This window comes from Lissotriton vulgaris, chromosome 8 (genome assembly GCF_964263255.1).
Source record: "Lissotriton vulgaris chromosome 8, aLisVul1.2, whole genome shotgun sequence".
NCBI classification, from domain to species: Eukaryota; Metazoa; Chordata; class Amphibia; order Caudata; family Salamandridae; genus Lissotriton; species Lissotriton vulgaris.
Genome location: NC_141696.1, coordinates 1,336,611,775 through 1,336,634,794, shown reverse-complemented (window position 1 = coordinate 1,336,634,794; position 23,020 = coordinate 1,336,611,775). Strand labels below are relative to the sequence as shown.

The 23,020-nt window shown below is 45.1% G+C and overlaps 1 protein-coding gene across 1 annotated transcript in view; it reads right to left on the bottom strand.

The window, feature by feature from the left end:
• TRPC6 (transient receptor potential cation channel subfamily C member 6) overlaps positions 1-23,020 on the bottom strand; it is an 844,345-nt gene that overhangs the window by 251,944 nt on the left and 569,381 nt on the right. Inside the window, exon 5 of the mRNA XM_086935285.1 lies at positions 20,179-20,395. Within this exon, the coding sequence (XP_086791411.1) occupies positions 20,179-20,395 (217 nt within the window). The remainder of the gene's footprint in view (positions 1-20,178; positions 20,396-23,020) is intronic.

The window sequence follows — 23,020 nt, the reverse complement described above, 5'->3', positions numbered from 1 at the left end:
GAGGGCAAAGGCCAAGCAATCAAAGCTATCCTTCGATGCAAGGAAGGTGCAAGGCTCGACCCCCAAAACACGTGCGGACCCAGACCCACCAGAAGCGCGCGATGGGGACTGGAAGGCTCTGCTGTGGGGATGCAACAAAGTCTTAGCTCCATAGACTCCTAAATGAACGCCATGAATAGCAGAGTAGAGGCGGTAGTGGCCAAGATTGATCAACATGATGAGCGGAGTATCCGGACTGGAGGATATAGCGGCGGCGAACAAACAGCACATGCTACAAATGGATAAATTGCTAAAAATCATAGCGGGCAAAAACGAGGAGTTAGAGGCCCGTTCTCGGCGGAATAACGTGCGGATACTGGGCCTGGCGGAGTCGACGAACACTGGGAGGATGGAAGACTTCATGGAAAGATTGATGGTGGACCTATTTGGAAAAGAACCCTTCTCTGCCCACATGACCATCGAGCGACTCCATAGATCACTTGCGGCGTGCCCTCCTCCCGGAACTATCGGGACAGAGACACCGTTCTACGCTTGGCCCGCGAAAAAGGGGAAGTGCGATAAGAGAACACCTTCTTAGCCTTCTACCCCGATTTCACCCAGGAAGTGCAGGAAGCCCGTCGAAAATTCACTGCCATAAAGAAAAAACCTGCAGGCAAAAGAAATTACATATGCCATGCTTTACCCCGCCAGACTGAAGATCCAGCACCGGGGGAAACACCACCTCTTTAACTCCCCCCAACAGGTGGAGGAATACCTCAAGCAAGACCATAGGGCAGCATCTCAGGAAGAGACTTCCGGCCGGCGGTACTGGTCCCAGTCGCCGCTGTCGGACCCGGATTGATCCCACGTCCCGGCAATGGATGGCACACCGCGGAGTCAAGGCAATGAAATACCCTAAACGGTGCCGAGTGGGTGATATATCATTGAAAATTAAAGGTTGTTATGACACTTTCTACTGTCCGGATGCTCGCTTCCGCCCCGTTAATGCAGACCGCATAGTTTAGTGGGTTAGCTGATGGGTGAAATAAGGAGGCTGAGTGTACACGGTGGGAGCCCCTGGTGGCCCCCCCCTGAGGGCATTCCCCCTGTTCAACTTTACTGGTTCATATCAGTGGAAACAGATGTCTATTTTTGGACAGGATGCTGGGAGGGGAGGGAGATGAGCTGGGGAAGCCAGTGTGGGTTGGGATATAGGTTGTATTAACGATTACTCAACAGTTGGAGTGGAATTGATTGACTTTGCGGCTAGGGAGGGAGAGGGGGGAAGCACTCTGCATGTTGGGGGCGCCAGATTGGGTGGTGGAGGGAGGGATTGGGGAGCAAGGTTACGCTGTATGTTTGAGCACGACAAGTATGCCCACTACAGAAGTCAGAATGAAATAGATAGTAGCCATGGCTGAGGACGCAAGTAATAGGAATAATCTACACATTATTTCCTGGAATGTGAGGGGATTGAATGATCCAAGGAAACGGAGGCAGGTGCTAAAAAAAAAAAAGAAGTATGAATGTTTTAAAAAAACTAAGTAATTAAGTGCCAATCTCTAATAACAGTGAATTAACCCAATATTTCAAATCAGGAAAACCGTTATTTTGGGATAAGAGAGTACACGATAAAGTGAAGTTTATAACATTTTAATTTTCATCTTTCCTCACACTCTCTATTCTTTTATGTACATTGATGAGTACCTGGGACGCCACTAGGTTGCTAAGTATATGCTTGTTTGGCTGTTATCTAAAAAGAATGTTTATGATTTGATTATACTGAATTTGATCTTACATATCATTCGCCATCTCCCATTATTAATCTGTTTTACCATTACAATTTGTAAAAATGTTGGGTGCTGTAAGAAGGGTGTTGTCTTGAAAGTAGCACGTCTAAAAAAATAAAAACTTCTTAATTATAAATAAAAAATACTTTGAAGAAGAAGCACTTTGCAAGAAGTTTGTTTCCAAAATATACTAAAATAAAGACAGTCTGAAAGATGTGAGGTTGAAGGGTATAGAGCAATGAGTATATGGATAGGAGTTAAGAGTTTAGGGCATAGGTACTGTGGTACAGGGGTTGAAGGTTTGAGGAATAGATAGGAATGGTACAGGGTTTAAGGTATTTTTATTTGGGCTTAATAAATTAGGGTTTAAAGGTTAGGGATATAGGTTTAGAGATTAAGGGCCTGATTTAGAGTTTATAAGCAAGAGTACTCCATCACAACTGAAGGTAACCCCAACTCATTTAGAGTGGAGTTGAGTATGTCGACGAGGGAGACTACTTTGTCTTCGTGGCTGACATACACCACCGAGAGCACAAAAGAGTAACAGACATCAGAGGTTTTGACGTTTGCCCGTCCGCCCTATTTAAAGTGGGCTGTCAAATGGCAACCTTTCACTGTCACTGTCCTTTACCATCATATAAAACCTGGCAGTAAGGGACAGTGAAAACTGTAAAATTACCCCAAGGCCATGGAAGAAAACTCCCATGGTGAGGGGGTAATTTATCTTTTTATTTTTTCCTGCTTTGGGATTTTGTTTTTGAAAATGAAAAAAATTGAAAGTTCAACATAAGGCTCAGTTACGTTGAAGGAGCCCTCCATCAAACTTCAATGTGCCGTCTTGGTGATGTCCACTGGACTGCGGATATCTACAAATCTGGCAGACAGAGTGCCCTCATCATGGTGGTAGTAAAGTACTCCACTTGGCCATGGAACATACACCATCTACCAACCTATAAACCATGCCCATCGAGTTTTGGGTTAGGGCTTTGCAGCATAGGGTTAAATGTTTGTGGCACTAGGTTAAGCGTTACGGATTTAGGCAATATGCGTTAAAGGTGAGGGTTATAGTGTTAAGACTATAGAGATCAAGAGTAGGTGGTAGGGTCTAAGGGTTACAAATATACGATTAAGGGTTTAGGGAAAAGGTTCTTTATCTGTGGTCCATGGACCCTTCGGGGGTCAGTGAGGCCAACCTTGGGGGTCCGCAACTCTTTTACAAAATTTTAAAATGTAAAAATTAATACATTCAAATTAATAAAGTATATACAAATAAAAAAGCAAAAGTGAACATTTGAAAATATTTTATATATGCCATTGTTTAATATGCAAAATATTTCAATATTTGAGCATTTGTTTTATTTTTATGTATTGTTTTGAGGTTCAAATCATAGAAATTGCTTGGGCCGGGAGTGCACAGCTTCCAATATTGACTCATTGGGGTTCCCTAAATTCCAATAAAGCTTCAGTTGGTCAATGCAGTCAAAAGGTTAAGAAAAACTGGTTTAGCATATGAGATTAAGAGTTGGGATAAAGGATTAAGTGTTATTATTAATATTATTATTATTACATTTATTAGCATTATTAAATTAAATTTGTAATGCGCGCAGATACCCAAAAAGGGTTTCCCGGCGCCTAGCACAAAAGTTGCTAGAAAGCGAGTGGTTAAAAGCACATTCGAAAGTTCAGATAAGACGAGTCATTTTTCAAAGATTCAGGAAGAAAATTCCAGATTTTGGGGCAGAGACAAGAGAAGGAGCAACCTCCCATTCTTGTTAATTTGAATCTGGGAACAACAAAGTCCCCATGAGCTGTAGAGCGCAGGGGAAGAGAAGGAATGTAGGGATGGATGAACTCTTGAAGATACGGTGGTGCAACCCCTGGTTGATTTTAAAAATGTAACACAAAGTTTTAAATGTAATTCTTTGATCGATTCGTAGCCAGTGGAGGTCACAAAGATAAGGCGAGATGGAAGCCTGTCTGGGAACTTGGCAGAGAAGACTTGCTGCAGAGTTCTGCACTTTGGTGAACAGGTCCAGGATTAAGGCTATAGGGTTAACATAGAGGTTTGAAGGTACAGGAATACAGCCACAGGGTTGAAGGTTTGGGATACCAGGTTACGGGATAATGGTTTATATCGTTGGGGCATAAGGGCTGGAAGGTATAACTAGGTAAATGGATAGAGGTTAATGATTATGGCTTAGGAGGATAAGGGAAAAATGTTAATGGTTTACAAAGGGTTATTAGTGTAGGGGTCAAGACTATTAATGATATCATTAATAGGGTCCCCAGTTAATGATAGGTGTAAAATATTAAGGGCTTGGGAAATGGGATTAAACATTTGCGGTACACTTGTAAGGGTATTTAGCACCAATTCTTGAATTGAAAGGTAAATAGCATAGGGCTTACCCCTAAGATTAAATGTGTTTAGTGCTGCAGTTAAGGTGTGTTGATTAGTATTACTGTTATTTATAGTCAATCTATATGAGAAATACATAAAGTGTTGATTTTCACAACAGCACTGCACTTAGTTCATTTCAGTGGAAAACACTTCAATTTCAAATGGATGCAATTAGAAGTGTTAAAAACAAACTTCTGCTATTATTCAGTAACACATTCAAATTAAAAATGTACGACCATATGCAAAGGCTCAGTCATAGCAGTTGTTATGACTGCTAACCCTTGCTGACATATTTGCACCAAAGATTTCTTGCATTTTTGAATAATCTAGGGAAGGGAGACACACTGAAATTAATAAATTAATAGATCGATGATGTGGCATGTCTGACTCTGGTTCTATATTGTGCACAATTGTTTTTTTGTTTGTTTTTGTTTTTTTCCCCCTCCTTCGCCTCCAACCCCAGACAACTAGAAGGTTAGGAAGTCCCCACTGTTACTCAATTTTGAGACGTAGGTCCTCGAGGTATACACCCCCATCAGTCACCCGCCTACCAGAAGCAGACAAACCCCCTTCATGTTGCTGACCTCTCGTTGTCAAGGAGAGGGTGGTAGCGCTCTCTGCTGATTACTTGTAACCGATGACTATGGCTTAAGGCCCACCCAAATCGAAACTGGGAACCAGAAAGGTGAAGGCCCAGCACAGTCTGAGAGCTTCCCATGAGGCTTAATCATAGGATCAAAGAATATTTAACTGAACTCATTAAAGAGAGGAAAATAATTAGTGCTTAACCAGGAGACCAATTTATCAGACAATCCCATATGGCTTTCTTTCTACTACTTTTCAGTCTTGCCAAGTCGATCTTAGAGGTTTTATACAAAAAGGACAACCAGTATGTGGGGGGTGTGACCTCAACCCATCTCTTACATATTTCTCGTCTAGCCAGCAAGATAGAATACAACAAGAAGCCCCTGCTCAGGCCTAATATTTCACTTCATATACCAAAAATGATAAGACCGAGAGAAACGTGTACTGGGTGACCCAAGATATCTGTTAAGGTGTTCCCTACTTTCTCCCAGAATTCATGGATGGCTGGACAGTACCAGAACATGTGTATGTCAGAGGTGTTCACCATGCCACATTTTTTGCAACTGGCAGGGGGACCCTTAGCAATTTTAGAAAGTCTAGCCGGGGATAGGTAAGCCCTGTGTGTAGTAAAATAGTGGTTTCTCCTAAACCAGGCAGGCTTTACTACTGTAAATAAGGTGTTAAAAGAAGTTTGCCACAGATCTACCCAATCTATGCCTGGTATAGATGCTCCCCACAATTCCTTGGCTAGCCTAAACTCCCTTATCAATGGCCTCCTCGATGGACCAATAAAAGAAAGATACTTCTCTCTCCCCTGCCAGCCTCTGTACCAGTTGCTCTTCCAGCTTGTTCTCTATGCCTGTAGGTTTTTTAAGACTCTGGGACCAGCTCTTTAGTTGTAGATATTTGAATCTAGACATGCCCTCCTCCAGTTTGCCATTTAATAATGCCCCCAGCATGAGTGAATCCTCAACAGCCAAGTCGCCCCACACCAGGAACTCAGCTGTTTTAAGGGGGGTCTGCCAATTTATCCTTCAAACAGCCCGGGCCCCCCGGAGAATCCCATAGTGGAGCCAGACTTGAAAAGTAGCCTACACCTGTGCACTGTTCAAATCTGGCCCATGAACGAACGGTACTCAATAAGACTTTCAGCCTTATTTTCTTGAAAAATTTCTGGTCTCCATATTTAAAAAGAAAGCCCTCCTTAGATAGTCCCACTTGATCTAACATAGCCAAAAACATTACCCCCCCTCTCTGATGAATCTGGGGATTTCAACTACATTCTTTAATGTGTCAACTGGAAAGCCCATGCGTAGAACTGTAAATCTGGTAATGTGAGGCCCCCTTTTTTCCTCCTATGCCTTAGTTTTTTCCAGGATATCCTTGAGGCTTTATAGGCCCACATAAATGAATTAATGGATTGCTGAAGTTTATCAATTGCCTCTTTTTCAAAATATAAAGGGATGGTGTTGAAAAGAAAAGTGACTTTTGGGAGGATTACCATCTTTATTAAATTAATTCTACCCAAAATAGTCGAAGAAAGATGGGCCCAGGATTTCAAAAGTTTCTGACACTCTCTTGAAACATTCAAGAGATTGGTCTCCGAGATCTTGTCTATATTCTGGACAATCTTCACTCCCAGATATCTCATCTCGCTCTTAATTTGATGTCGACACCCCAGCAAATTCCATGACATACTCTCAGTTTTTCCTGCATTGACCTCGTATCCCGAGACTAGACCGAAATCCTGTGCTAAGCGAATGACGTGGGGCGAAGACACCTCCAGATCTGATGAAAAAATTAGTATGTCATCAGCATACAGAGCTACCTTCCTCTCCCATGCTCCACATTTGAATGGTGTAACACCCATCTCCTCTCTGAGACGTTAAGCAAAAGGCTCTATGTACATATCAAATAGGAGGGGAGAGGGGGCAACCCTGTCTGGTTCCTCTTTTAATCCAGAAGGGTTTGCTCAATTTTCCGTTGACCAATAGCTTCGCTGACGGGTCGCTATATATGAGATTTTGGCACAAAATTAAACTTCTCCAGCACAGCGGCTAGGTAGTTCAAGTTAACCCTATCAAATGCCTTGGTGGCGTCCAGAGTCATTGCTGCCTAAGGAAGTGAGAAAGTGGAGGCGAAATCAATGGCACCTATGAAATCATGGGTGAGATCGAAAAGAGTCCTACTTCTCAAAAAACCCTTTTGATATGCATGCAACAAACCAACAGTCACCGCACCCAAAATAGTCGGTGTTTAAAAGTGAAATAGGTCTACATGACCCACAATTAACTGGAGGCCTCCCAGGTTTTAAAATCAGTGTTATGGTGGCTCTTCCCCACGAGGTAGGCGGCCTAACTCCTTCGAGTAATTTTGTAATAAAGAGGGTTGTCATTATCGGAATTATCGTCTCTCCCAAGAATCTGTATAATTCTACAGGAAGGCCATCCGGTCCTACAGCCTCACCCGCCTTACAAGCAGAAATGGCCTTCCTGACCTCCTGTTGGGACATCTCTAGCTCTAGGTTTTCTCATTGAGTGGAGTTTCAGAAGGTGAGGTTGATCTGATTCAACCATTCCCGTGCACAGATGCTATCTACCTCATTCTCTTCATTGTACAGGTCTTGAAAAAAGTTGAAAAAGGCTTCTCTGATCTCTTCAATGCTAACTGCCGATGAATTAGTAAACTCATTATCAATTTGTTTTATAAGATTTCATACCCTGTCAGTTTTGGCCTTCCAAGCCAAAAGTTTACTAGCCCCCTCACCGTATTCAAAATGGGCAAGCTTAATGGCTTCCCATCGTTTTGAGATCCTGGTCTAAATAATATTTTCTAAGTGATCTTTCAAAGTTCTCAGTTTTGCAACATGTGCCTGGCATATTACTTGGTCGACCTCATTATTGATCTTCCTTTCAACCACCTTCATTTCACACTAAGTTTGTGCAACTTTCTCCCTATACTGCCTGTTCTTGTAAGAGGTCCTACTTGTTACTAACCCTCTCAGATAGAACTCCAGGGCATCCCACACCACAGGAATCTCTGCAGAACCTATGTTTTTATTTAGGAAAAACTCTGTCTCCTGAGATAGGTAACAAGCTTCTGATTCATCTAGAAGAAGTGTGTGATCAAATGTCCACACCCTTGATTGTTCTTTTTCTACTAAATTTATATCTATCCACACCGCCACATGTTCTGATAGGTGGGGAGTCAGATAACCTATGTCTTCAACTTTACCCCTCAAATCATTACTGATCAAGATGTAATCAATCCTGGATTTATGTCAGTATTCCTGATTATAAAATGAGACACCTAACTAAGCACCTATTGTTTCCCTCCAGATATCGGATAGGGCATTCTGCCTCATCATCAGCTGAAGATATGTCCTTGATTGGGACAGAAAATTTGCCCTGCTACTAGGAGATTTATCCAATTGAGGGTTCAAAACTATGTTCTAATCTCCGGCTATAGTGGCCCAATCAGGAAATTCCAGCACGTTGGCAAAAATAGTTTTCAAAGTGGAGGGGTCATCCTGGTTGGGACCATAATAGCCTACTACTGTTAAGAAAAAATCCTTAAAAAGTAACTTGACAATCACCCACCTGCCACTTGGGTCTGTCATAGTATTTAGAAGATGAGCTTTTGCTTGTTTTTTTACTAGAATGGCTACCCCCCTAATGTTAGCACTTTGACAGAAACTAACACAGTGCTCCACCCATCTGAGCTTTCCACAGATCCCACTTATTTCTTCTCTCAGGAGATGTGTTTCCTGAAAGATAATTTTCTGTGTGGGGGAGTCTTTAAGATATTGAAGAATTTTTCCCTCCTACTTTTAACCCGGAGACCATTAAGGTTCAAGGATAAACACTGTAGTGTTTTCATGGTGGATTATAAAGCAGAACCCTAAGTATGCCTGATTTCCCCAAGTGTCAACACCAAACCAAGAACAATAGCCAGTAGAAACCAATTAGGCCAAGAGGCGAATGAGGATTTTTAGAATAGTTTTTACCCCAATGCTCCCCCACCTGTGCTTCCCCTCCCCCTTGAATCCCTCCCTGGAGAACCCTTATCCCATTTACCTGGACTATAGGTCCAGATTCTACCTGCTGGGGCACCCTGCCCTGTCCCTGACTGTTACAAATTACTAAAGTCAGCAAACAGCTAAAAACTCTCACCATTACTGCCACCATTACTGGTGATGTTTCTAGTCTTGGGGTAATTTAGTATTATATTGTGTCATATTATGTTGTGTTGTGACCCCGTGACCCCCGTGTATTCTAATTTGACCTGATTCCTGACCCTAATTACCTCATGCATATCTTTACGCGAGGTGTGGATTTGTAGAAACGTTCTGTCATAATCATATATTCACACCCTCTAATAGATCGATTATGCTTTGTTGTTGTGCATAATTTTTAAGTGTGCCGGAAACTTTAGTTGGACAACAGCCCCCAATTTCCTAATGTCATCCACTTTTTTAACTTGCTCCCATTGTCGATCTAATGTGACTCGAGCTAATTCTGAACGGATTTCAAAAGCAAAGTCTCTGGGCTTCAGTGATTTCTGCTTTAGGGCAGCGTTTAATATCTTCTCTTTCAAGGAAAAGGTCAGGAAGTTTATTCAAATCTTTCTTGGCTTTTTTCAATTGATGTGCCTCCTGAAGGGGTCCCTGTGGATCCTTTGTATATCCCTCATCAAGTCCTCCTCAGACTCTTCAATCTGAACCGCTTCTTTTATGAGGGTTACAATGAAAACATTTAGGTCTTCTCCCTCTTTTCCCTTATGCCATGAGCCAGAGTTAGACATTAATAGAGAGTGAAGGGTTTTTTGGCCCTCTAAGGGGTGTTAAGGATCCCCATCGGTGGTGGTGGTTAGGGGATGTTCCGGTTTCCGACTGCTTACACCAGGGCATGGTGTCCTTGTTCCGTGGTAGCATGGTCCCGCTACCCAGAGTGGAGTGGGAGCTTGCGTTGTCTGCACTGTCCGGAGGAGGGTCTCGGACAGTCCTGCTGCACCACAAGAAGGAGATTCTGGTAATTAGATGGCCCTGTCTGTCCCTCACACTGACACTCGTTGTCAGTGTGTCCCCGCTTGTGAAAGTGCAGCCCCCATCAGGGGCAGTCTTACACGTGGATCCTGGCAACCTTCCCGGGGCCCTTCACGGAGAGCAGCATTAATGAGTACCGGACACTGAACAGGGCAGCCATCGAGCTCCACCCTTCCCATGCTTCCCTTATTTGCCACAGGGTGTTGTGTGGGGCTGTGCGGAACAGTCACACACCGGGTTGGGCTGTGTCCTGGTATACATACCACACACGTGTGTGTTGGTTAATATCACCCAACAAATTTGTAGCCCTTATTTAAATAAAGATGTTTCGGAGGCAAACAGTGATTGACTGGGCAAGGATGATGCAGTGTTTTCTTAGCATCCCCTTTGTTTGCCTTAGTCGTCAGTCCAAGGTTTGTGAAATTAGGTACATGAAGATTCCGCATGACCGGTAACATAACTTATATCTGGACAACTTCGGTTTCAAAAGTTAAGAAAGGGGTGGCCCCTCGGGACCCCCCACTGCCCCGTAAGTTCTACATTGTTTTATGGTGTTGATTCTTATACCTAGGCAGGGTATAGACAATATCCAACGAAGAAATCGTTCACCTTGGCTTTTCAGTATTTTAATTTTGCCTCTGTTTTTAACAGGTAAAGGTTTGTACTTCTCTCTCTAACAGCGCAACCCGGGATTATGCACGACCTCGTTTCTTGAGATCTTAGCCGCACGCGTTATGAAGGAAATGTATGACCCCACTTGATGCCAGTGTATCAGGTTCTGCACCTCGAGCATGCAAATGCTTGTTTGAAAGACAAGGTTGGTCATCTGGGCAAGGGAGAAAAGAATAAAATGGCGGGGTCTCATGCTGACCCGGATTGCCATCTAAAAATCACACAGGGATGGCATGCTTTTATGTGTGTTACCCTAGCCAGTGTTTGAAGAGTATGGCCAAGGTCATCCTTGGCTGGGCGCCATCACTCTGAAGAATGGGGTGCTTGAGAATGCCAGCGCGGAGCCAGACCGAGGCTGGCTAATGGTCTCAAGGGGGACAGGCTGTCTGCCAGAAGTTCAGTTTACCATATTTAATTGCCCTGGGTTGAGCATGGGAGATGCGTTTGAACGTACCGTAGAGCAAGCTCCTTGAGTTATTAACATGTCTATTTGACAAAATGGGATTGTCTAACCCCAGAGCTTCTCATTGACAGGGATGCCCGGACTAAGGTGTGTAGGGAAGCAAAACACGTAAGAAAGACCTCCCAGCGAGGTCACCCCGTGGTCTCTAGAATCGGTGCACGTAGCTGGGTGTTCACTTGGAAAAGCGAACCCGTAGACAGACCGCGATTCTTTGGCCTAGGTGAAGCACAATAATACCTCTGGGTTGAGTTACATCCACGATGCCCCAGATGGCATGGCACGGTCAGTGGAGGTTCCTCGGACCACTTTGCTAACTAGTATTCTCCATATGTCGAGGTGGATGTGAGCTTAGCAAACGGTATCAAGTTTCACTCCTGCAGCGGTGGGGAGTGGAGAGAGAGCACAGCACAGCGCAACTGTGCTGCTCTGAACCTGGGGCACATGCAGAGGATGCATTTCCATGGTTTGGGAACAGTTTATTCATGCCATCTACATTTCTGTCCAGCAGGGGCACATTTTGTCAGATGCTGCAAGATACGATTTATATCAATTTTATTCATATTAAAGGGGGCCTAACTAACAGTCAATAATGTGCACAATGCATTCAGCACTCTTGTACAAGGGTAGGATCAGTGTTGGAAAATGAACTGTTTAGACTGTGCTGTCAAAATTTCAAATGCATTTATGAGCGAATGAGGCCCCATCCACGGAGGGAAGGGTAGATGCACAGATAAGTCTAGCATATTTATAAAAACCCATGAAGGTACTACTCCCTTGGTACAGTCTGATCAGTTCAGAACAGTAGGAAATTTAATATTCTTAGAAGGTAGCCATAGTTGTTGCTGAATTACCTCATGCAGCTACCAAACAGTGGCAAAGTCAATAGTCCTGGCTGGCCATAGCTCCAAGGTTACAGGAGGAGTAACTACGTGAGTATAATGGCAGAAGACTTGACTGGTCCTCATTGTGAGGTACATGGAGGACTTTTTCATGAAGTTATCTTCAGATCAGTATAAGTGACATACAATTGGTTTTGTATTCGGAAGGGTGATGGACCCAAATATTTTCTACCCGGCCTAGATAGTCACAGGGGTACTCATTTTTAAGATTGGTACCTTGCTTAAATCCGCAATGTGAGACAGTCAACTCTGGACTTCCTAAGGTGCTGCAATGGCCCAGCATTGCTATTCATAGCATCAAGTTCACCTGTGCTAAATCTGACTAGGTGGTTTTCTGATGCGCAGCAACATCACCTAACTGTCACCACCGGCGCCTTCGACAGTCTGCCACTAGCTGGCACTGTCTGGCTTTTAGAGAGGACTACTGCAACAGGTACTGAGCATGTCAAGAGCAGGGTTTAATATTGCCTCCTACCCAAGCCATTATTTTAGCCTTGGGGGGCTGGTATAGCCTCATTTGTCACACTTGTCAGGTGTCATGGTTAGTAGTTGTGATGTTACTAGGATTGGCAGCAAGGCAGGAGCAATGTGTGGTGCAAACTTAGGTGGCTGCCTGTTTTGGTCCTGGCATTCAGTTGCACAAGTGTCAGGGTCTGTAGTTGTGATGTTAAGATGTGCAGATTCACTAGGGCTAACATGATTGACATCTGTTGGCTGCTGTGAATGGAAGGGTTAACCATTCTCGCAATAAACGTTAGCTTACCTGGGAAATATTTTGGTTTGTCATTTAGCCAGCTTCTAGCAGCAAGTTTGAAGGTCACAGATTGATGGGCCTTTACTCATGTCCTTTTGCCTTCTAAATAGAGAAAAATTCATTGGCAGGGCCCACAGCTGTAGTCAGCATGTGAATTAGAGGCAGGCCTAGTGAAAACAAAACACAACTTGGACTGGCAAATACAGCCCATCCGCTAGCCTGGCTGGAGGGGAAGGCGAGGGGTGGATTATATGCATGGAAGCAATGATTGAAGTGGATAACCTAAGCAGCATCAACTTCAAGGAGGGCTCAGCTTCTCAGGCGACCCTGCATGGGTTACAGAGTTCAGGTTGGCAGGTCGCTGTATCTGACATTTCAGGACACGCATGGCGTATGGGGGAGGCTGCACAAACACGGGCCTTGCAGGGGATTGGGTTATCCCCAGCAGGAGCTGGAAGCAACGCGGGGAGAATTAGACCATAGGTTTTACCTCCTGGTACCGTGGCTAGCCTCCCCTCCCTCCCCAATTGGCAGAGGGACGTACAGTTCCCCAATTTTGTCTAGGCCTATGAAAGATCTGATGGGACACCCTTCCAAGGCCCTATTTTAATTTCCCATGTGAGGCCGGCACATACGTTATGTCATCGAAATCCTTTTGTCTTGGGCAGCTCATCGCACCAAACTTTCTGTCCGGCGCAATATGTTTTCATGTATTGCCTCCTGGGTGTGTAGATCTCCTGCTTATTCACCCCTGGCTAGACGTAGGGACTGCATAGTGGGTTCGGGATTCGCATCTGGGTGCTGGTCACTGCCGGGCCCCAGGAAACGCTTGCAGTACACTTGTAACCAACAATTGATAGTGGCACTGTTATCAAGTTTCAGGGACCCCACTTTAAAGGATAAGCATCTGATTGGGGAAAGTGTTCTGGATGCTGTGTGTAAAGATATCGCCCTTTTGAGGGTATGCTTCTACCATTAATTGATGTATGCATGGTGTAGGCCAGGAGGTGTGGCAGCAGGACCTGATAGATCTTCAGTACAGCATGGTATGTGGCAGGCAGTATTGGTGCCAACCAGTAAAAGGAAAGACCACAGGGGGCCCCATAGTAGTCTGCACATTCAGATGGCAGTGAAGTTATTGACAGGTCATATAATAGGTCCCCTATTAATCTACAGGAAGTAATGGTCAAGGTCCTGTCTAAGGGGCAGACGCAGTAGGGGCCAGGCAGCGCTTAGCATTAGACTCGGCCAGCAGCACTACGTTCAGTTGGGGCTGATGTTTATTCACAGGCTTAACTACAAGGCACTTCAGATAGGGAGCTTATCAGCTACCCAGGGGATGTGTATCTCAAGAGAAAGTGGGATACATGACTGTTAGGCCTTTTACGTGTGTCATAGCTGTCCAGAGCTCTACACAGAGGGTATAGAATGGGATAAGCCCTTGCCGTTTTATTCTTCCTTTTATTCGCCCAGTATTGGGGCGGGCAATGTCATCCAAACTTGGCACCAGAAACAAAAAGGCTAAGAAATACCTGGGATTGTGCGAGGCGCACTAGGCAGTGAAGCTAGAAGTTTCAGAATAATCCTGGGATAACTGCAGCAGAAAATTTAGGGTTAGGGGCTACACAATAATGGGCACTTTCAGGCTGGGACGGAGTGTGTCTCTCCCAAGAGGGTGCTGTTGCCTCGATAGTGCTGAAATAGTGGGGTTGGACCAAATACGGACAACTACCAGAGCACATTTTGCATCCTTAGTATGGGGGCGCAGTTACATTGCCCATAGGTTTACTCCATGTCCTCAGACCCAGAAGCATTGCAGTTTGCACTTGTTTCTGCTCAGAAAATTCAATGGGAGTTGTCGGTCAACAAGGAAACCTCGTGCCAATTCTGGCACAGGAATTCCAGACCACCTTATGCTAGTGGAGCACAGTGGAAATGTGAGTTACCGTATGCAACCCTGTGAGGCATCAGGTGGCTTTTCCGCCACCAGGATAACTGGGTGGGGTACCCAGGTAGACGCTGGGACAGCTTACCAAATAAGCTGCAGCACAGACTAGAGGGGGGGGCTCCTAGCATCCTGGTCCCACACCTGGGAGGCTGTGATCTGACTCTCTGAGGGAAGAGGGATCTGTTGCAAGAATCGAAGTCCTCCAGGTGTAAGTTAGCACCCCTTCAGGGCATGTCAGTTAAGGGGTCACATACAACCACTCGTAGACTGTGGTGAGGCACTAGAGGTTTGAGGGGCTGCAGTTTGACTGCACAACTAGGTGCAAGCTGGAGTATTTGCAGAGAAAAGAGTCCTGGTGACTGGCAGCAGTTGTGGAGTGTATTTGACAGTTTGCAATGTTGGTAAGCTGTCAAGAAACGTTTTGCAACATCACATTTCCCTTATATGCCAGGAACAAAGGTCTGGGTGATTGGCCATTCTGGTGTCTCCAGATTGGCACGTTGGGCTGAAAGCAGGAAGTGGAGGCATGGCTTTTCCAACACCAAGATAGCTTGGCTGGGGTACCCAGGCATGAGATGGAATGGGTTGTTGGGCAAACTGCAACATAGACTAGGGGAGGCACCCTTCCTCCCAACGTCTTAGTTATAAATCTGGTGGTAACGACCTGACTGCCTTGGGGAAAAGGACATTGCTTCAAACATGAAAACCACAATGTGCAAATTGAGCAACCAGTTTGGGACATATGAACATTGGTGGTCAGAGATCAACCCATTGGCACCTGTGGCATCGAGCTCGGTCAGGGGAGGCAATGGAGGCTGCGCGCAGGAGGGTGAATGGTGCTATGCTTAAATATACTGAGCAGCGGGGATTTGGCTTCATTAGACATGTGTTGCTTCACGCCAAATCCACAGGGTGTTTTGCAGACAAAGGGGTACATCTGTCCAGAATAGGCATGGACCTGTTCTTGCTGGATCTGGGAGAAGCCCTAGAAATAGCAGGATGTAAGTAGGAATGCCGACCGTGGTGCGGGCCCTGGCTGCGACGGTCACCCCACCCAGGGCTGTGGCCGAGTTACAGGGCAATCCAGAGGCAGAAATGTACTTAGGGGTACCCTCTTCAGGAGCACAAAGGGTACTGAGGACTAATATCCCCAGGAGTCTTCGCAGTGGACCCTTAGGTGCAACGGCGCCCTGTCTGTCCTACGGGCGGTTGGAGACCAGGGGTCGCTTGAACACTCTGCCTCTCGTAGGGTGGGCGTGAGTAAGGGGGTGGACATACAGTTCACCAGAAGTGGGAGGGGATATCCCCTCACCACAACCGCTAAGCACCGATTGGCTAAGGCCACGATGCAAGTTGGCCCATCAGGTGGTAGGCCGCCAGGGGCGGCTTGCCATTTGGATCGCCTGTAAGATAACCCACAATGTTGGCATAGTTGGTACGCTGATAAACCTGCAGCAATTTTCTCCACTAAAAAGTTGTCTTGTCTGCTTATTTATGTTACCTGTATGTTGCTGCATGAGGGCTGGGGAGTGATGCCGATATTGGCACTAATAACAGCCTAGGCAATTGTAGAAACACAACGCATCGCCCCTAGAAAGCCTATCCAAAACTTTTTGGGTCTTTGCTCAAAAACATTATAAACTCTTTGGGTTTCATACAAGCAGGGGTGTAGCTTGGTCAGTACAATGGTGGGGGAGTGGAGGACGGCCTCAGATTTCCCAACAATAACGCTGGGATATCTTGTTAAAACACATATGAGAAGCAGGACCTGAGTGTGGCCTACAGGCCAGTAGAAAGCGAGAGAAAGGCGGATTGTTAGGGGCGTTTAAAAGACAACATTTCTTTAATGTTTAAGGCCTTCAGAACCGAGACAGAGAGTGTATGTGTATATTTTTGTCATTGTGAGCATTTAAAAATCCCAGGTGAATTCTGATAGACACTGATTGTGCCCAACTGAAAGCACTTGCACCCAACTATTTTCTATACAATCTTTTTTTAGGGGGGTGTAACACCCCAAACGCCCCCCCAGAGCAGCACATCCAGTAGCTATGGTGATGGTGCCGTAGGTGACTCATGGGGCAGCCACACAACACTGGTGTGCCAGTATTGATGTGCTCTGAATTTTGCTGCTCGTGGGGCAGGGGCGGACGGCGAGCCGCAGGCTGTTGCTCAAAAGGCACACACTGACGCGTCGTGCCAGCACTGGCTCTCTGAAGGCATCTGAGCTCTCTCAACGGCAGAACTGACTTGAATGTGCACAGGAGGAGGGGTTAAATGGAGGCTGGTGCCGAGCACCGGAATCTCTCTCACTGGTGCAGTTTAATGTTGCTAAGCGCTTGTGAACCTCTAACCACAGTCAGTCAACCTAACTGGATAGAGAGTAGTTCAAACTGCAGGGCACCAGCCGTGGGCTGGGCAGCACTAATAATGCTGTGCAGGGGTCAACTTTTAAGGGACATCAAATATGACCAGTGGTATGCAGCTGCTCCTGGTGCTGAGCTGAGGGGTGGAAAGCACTCCACAGAGTTCTATGTCCAGCAGTTTTCAGGAAACAATAAAAATGTCCAAGGAAGAATTAGGTAACTGTCCTAATTAATGTTCCTACTAGAGAGAGATCAAAGATTTAGTGGCAGTTTTGACTCATGATAAACTAGCGCAGACAGGTTCATTAAATGCCTACTGCAGATTACTATGCGGATAGAACTGTATTTTGTGTAGATAGCGCAGTGGGTTACTGAGTTTGTCACAGAGATCCTTTTGATGCTTGCAGTTCATAAGTTGCAATCAGCTATTATCACAGTGACCTATAAACTGTCATCAGATGCATGTAAACTGCATGGTATAGATTAGAATGTTATGTTTTTCCCCAGTCTTTCATTATTATAATGTTGCTAAAAGTGTTTTTTTGGGGGTAGAAATGCATTCCTATTTGCAAAGCCAATCCCAACTAACCGCTGTGGTTGGTATGAAATCCTGTGTTTGTGCTTCTCCAGTCAAACACTCCTAATACATGGCCTACTAGTATGCATGATATGATTCCCACATCTTGTAACCCTCGACTGATTTACACACAGATGATGCATGTGCCGGCCCTGAGTGAGGCAGTGTTGCCTGTCATTGTGACGTTTGAGATTGATAGCATACTAATATGTTGGTACTGTAACTTCTGAGTTGTGATAACAGTTGTTTATGTAGCAAAGTTTCAATGGCCTGGCAAATTTACACTGACTGTTCGGAGAAACGAATGAATGTTATAAGTTGTCCGTGGTACTGCGAGCAGCTCAGCTGTAGTGGTCAAAGGAGGTGTAAAATCATGTGCAATTATATGAGGAGGGTGTGCAATGGACTTCACTGCTTGATTTTCCTCATGTGAAAGTGTCACAGTAAGTGTCACACACTTGGTCGTTGAATGTCACTCATAAGTACACTGAAACCATGAAAATGTCACACATACAATCTCAAACCTTGGCAGCTCCGAGAATGGCTTTCTTCAATAAATCTTCATTAGAAAGCTGTTTCCCGTGAAAAGCTTTGTGCTTGCCCGCGACAGAAGAGTTTTGGGTTGTCAGTTGGAATGAGCAGCTGGATCAGTGGATTTAACAGGAAGACATCTGTACTACTGGCAGGGCGATCACTTCGTATATTTCCACACAGCTTTCTGTGGCTTGCGCTTGCATTGCTGCATTGCTAGTTTGAAAGTTAAAAACGATACCATGTAGCATGAAATTTACTGTTGCAGGTAAAATGTAAAGTACACTATAAAAAAAAAACAGGCAAAGGGTTTTTCACATTTGACAAAATGAACAGGAAACCCCCCCTTGCTCCTCCTAATGTAACCCTAAACAGGGAGAATAGAAATGAAATGTGCCCCGTTCGCTTAAATCGAATTCACATCAGATGGGGAAAGTAAACTTGAGAGAGTTTCCCTGGTAATTCCTATATATTCATTTCCCTCATAGGAGCTATTTTGCTCTCATCAGTGGATATCGGCCACGTTTTAAAAGAGTATAGCGACAACCACACTTTTAATACGCCCGCAGTCTTTAATGGTAATTAATCTTCCTAACGAGATAAATATGTCAGAAATTCAGTTTAGAAAGAGGGCCACACCATATCATGTATTGTTAAAGCACACATTTTACGCGTAGGCATCTTAGCTGCTGAATATCAGGGGGCAGATTTACAATTACTGGTGCATCCCTGCAAATTAGCAGGGATGTGCCAGTAATTGTGCGACGCAGCTCCGCAACCCATGGGGCCAAAACGGCACAGATGCGTCACGCATCTGTGCCGTAAAGGCAGCCCATTGGTGGAGTTGCGTCACAAGCGCGACGCAGCTCCAGCAATGCACTGGGGGGGCCTATTTTTTCAATGCTGCCTCAAGCCTTACGCCTGCTTCAAGCAGGCGCAGGGTTTTGACGCAGCATTGGCCTAAAAGTGACTGAGTGAAATCTTGTAGATTTCACTCAGCCACTTTTAGGAGGTGTTCCTTCTCAGGAACGCCCCTCCCTGCGCAGGAACGGTTCCTTATGGCGCAGGGCTTTACAACGTGACGCATCTCCCAGATGCATCACGTTGTTAATACCCCGCACCATGGCGCATCTTTTTTGCCGCCGCTGCGTCACAAAAGTGACGCAACAGAGGCGCAAGGGGTTTGTAAATCTGCCCCCAGATATTTATTGTTAACCAGAGGCCTAACAGCGGCAATTGCATGCATAAATTAAGCTCTGGTGGCCAGGCCAAAATTCAGCTTGCCATAGAACTGTGCCTGTGAATAAAGGACGGAGTTGGACAATGTGAGAAAGGAAATTGGGTGGTGGTCTGAGAGATTTGGATGTAAAATATGCCACAAACCAGTGGCGTCTTTTCGCAAGGGCACGCTGGGAATTTGCCCAGGGCCCCACGCTCATAGGGGTCCCATGCAGGCCAGAAGGCCCCACAAGCATAGGGGCCCCATGCAGACCAGAATTGAACGCTAATTTCCCGTTAAACATTTTTCTTCTTGTGAGTGGTTGTGTGGGCAGGGCCCATTGTATTGCTTTGCTCGGGGGCCTATAATGCTATGAAGACGGCCCTGCCACCAACTACCAAGCTTAAAATATGTCCTCTTCTGTGCTTAGTCCATTGCATGTACACAAACAACAAATTACTAAACCTATACAGCGAAAAAACACTAGCCTGAAACGTGCCCTTTCTCAGAAGCTTCTTCGAGAGACAGCCGCGTGTCACCTGCTGTAAACAGACGTGTTAAAAAAATGAAAGACAACAGGTGAGAAACCGCATGGTATTTTAAGACGTGTCTAATAAGTAACTATTTCTGTTTTAGTCAGATGCAATGTTGAGTCACTAATTGCCTGCAGCTGCAAACTGCTGCAAATTGCAAAAAAACAGAGCGCAGACGAGAATTATATATAACAAGAAGGCAATCTTCATCGTGTGAAAAGAATCTATTTTCATTCATTCATGCTAATTTCTTGTGTACTGTGGAGTCTGTGAAACAGCTATTTGATTATTTTCGATTTTCTAAATGTGCGGCGAACAAACACGTAAGACGTACCGGCGACTGCGTGCAGTCAGGCGTGCAAGAGGAGTGACAGTCATCACAAACAGCTGAGCAGCAACATGCGAGCAGGAGGCAACCTTTACCTATTACCCAGGAGATGATGAGCAGCTCCATCCACGAGAAGCTGGAGGTTTTCATCCTGAACAGCTGCCTGGAGTTGTCGGTGTTAGTTTCATTAGGCCGGAGTTTGGTGCCTTCGAATCTGTCAGCTGCGTTCATGACCAGCAAACCGAGGAAAATGGTGAAGGAGGCGGCGTGGGCCACGAACTTCATGAATGGGCCTCGCAAGATCTTTCCCAGCTGCAAGAAAAGGCCACAAAGCACAGGAAAATGTGAAGTAAGCAAGTTGCTAAATACAGACAAAAAAATCCTTCTGAATGTTTATACGACATGGGGCTCCCCACTAAAATGACACCTCAGAGTGTACTTAACATAAGAAGGTGCTTATCAATAAGGGTGTAGTGAAGCACCGGCCATACCAGCTTCAGCGAGGGTGTAAATGAAACGTTTTGAATGCTTTTTATGGATCTTCTTAACTTTAAATTGTGACTTCCGTGTGGCACTACAGAAACCAAAGCTAATAACGCTGCAAAATCAGATGACACATGTCACAGTTCTGTGGTGGGAGCCAATGGGTGGCAAAGGAGCCAAACATGGTTCCAGAGAGTCTTTTGAGCAGGAGGCGCTCTTCGTAAAGTGAAATGGGAGAAAAGGTCATTTGGTGCCAGTCAACCTATAGTTCATGCGTCAAAGTTTAACTTACATTGTAAATTGATACTTGTATAGCGCACTACTCACCCGCAAGGGTCTCAAGGTGCTTGTACGAATACCGCTGTGGAACCCATCCTGGCTTTTCCTGTGAGGCATCCACTCCTGGGCACCCCCAAGGTGGAGGCCTGGCATCCTTCGTATGGTCGGGGCCCTTGTGGAGATTAAGCAAGCTAATGCCCAGAGTTGCAGAGTGGGACTCCATGATTGGAATAGGCACCGAGGCGAGAATTATCAGGTCCGTGGAATTTTGAGCCCAAGACCCGCCGAGGCGGGGAATTGAACCCTGGTCCCGGGCTGAACCTCTGCATCAGGGTCTGCCGCTCTAATCATTGAGCCACACTTCTCCACATTCAAGTAAAGGATTCCCATTTAGATTCATGGCAAGGATGTTGTACATAAAGTTGTCAAGAAAGTTGTGATGATATTCAGGTCTATATTTAACAAGGTGAGAGAGTTAAGGGATTATATCCACTGCTGTGGATGGAAGGGTACTCCCAGTCCCCTAGGTAAGTAGCTATACAACAATATGAAGGAGTACCACCAAAAATAAGGCTGAAACAGCCAGTATTGGTGGGATGAGACACTAGTGTAAAAGAAGAAGTCCTCCTTTGTTTTTAAGGAACCCCTCACTCACCGACCTGGTCGGTGACATGCTTCATCATCGGGGCCACCTCGACAGCCGAGTGCCGCCAAGGTGTGCTACAACACCTGAATACAGTGGAGCGGGTATGTGGGTGATGAATGTAAAAAATAGTCAGTGAGTTAAAAATTGTCCTGGTATAACTTTTACCAAATATATTTTATTCTGAAGCTACTGGACAATATTAAAAACAGTGATGATACAATAAAGGCTTTAATCAGACCTAGTGTATCTTTGGTATGTGCTGGGTCTACATGTTTCAAACCATATGGGATTGCCGGTTTTTCATCAGGACCAAAAATGATGTAAAGGAATTGGGTGGTCAGGGTACACTAACACCCTGCCATACCTGCAACCCTTTCAGACCCAAAAATAGCGATTTGCTAAGTGGGTAAAAAATAGTAACCCAGAAGTGGTTACATACAAAGGAACAAACTCCTCAATGGAGGAAGGTTTGCCTCACGGGGATATGAGGGGAAATACAGAGTTCAAAACGTATTAGTTTCTCCGTTCCGAATGGGCCGATAACCTACTTTCCCTCCGTGCACCCGCTAGGAAAGTAGGTTATCGGCCCATTCGGAACGGAGAAACTAATACGTTTTGAACTCTGTATTTCCCCTCATATCCCCGTGAGGCAAACCTTCCTCCATTGAGGAGTTTGTTCCTTTGTATGTAACCACTTCTGGGTTACTATTTTTTACCCACTTAGCAAATCGCTATTTTTGGGTCTGAAAGGGTTGCAGGTATGGCAGGGTGTTAGTGTACCCTGACCACCCAATTCCTTTACATCATTTTTGGTCCTGATGAAAAACCGGCAATCCCATATGGTTTGAAACATGTAGACCCAGCACATACCAAAGATACACTAGGTCTGATTAAAGCCTTTATTGTATCATCACTGTTTTTAATATTGTCCAGTAGCTTCAGAATAAAATATATTTGGTAAAAGTTATACCAGGACAATTTTTAACTCACTGACTATTTTTTACATTCATCACCCACATACCCGCTCCACTGTATTCAGGTGTTGTAGCACACCTTGGCGGCACTCGGCTGTCGAGGTGGCCCCGATGATGAAGCATGTCACCGACCAGGTCGGTGAGTGAGGGGTTCCTTAAAAACAAAGGAGGACTTCTTCTTTTACACTAGTGTCTCATCCCACCAATACTGGCTGTTTCAGCCTTATTTTTGGTGGTACTCCTTCATATTGTTGTATAGCTAATGATATTCAGGTCACCAAAGAAGATCTTTGTTAGACCTGGCATCTTTGGCGTGGTTTCCCCCTATCTTTGTGCCTCTACCTCCTGTATTTTTGATGCTGTGCTGGATTTCGTTTTTTCTGGTTTAGATGCTTTGGGCACTCTGCCACTGCTGATCAGTGTCAGAGTGCAAGTGTTCTCTGTGTAAATTGTGATTGTAATTGGTTATCCATGATTGGCATATTTGTATCCAAAGAAGTCCCTAGTAAAGTGCACTGAGTGTGCCAGGGCTGGTGATACAAATGCTACTAGTGG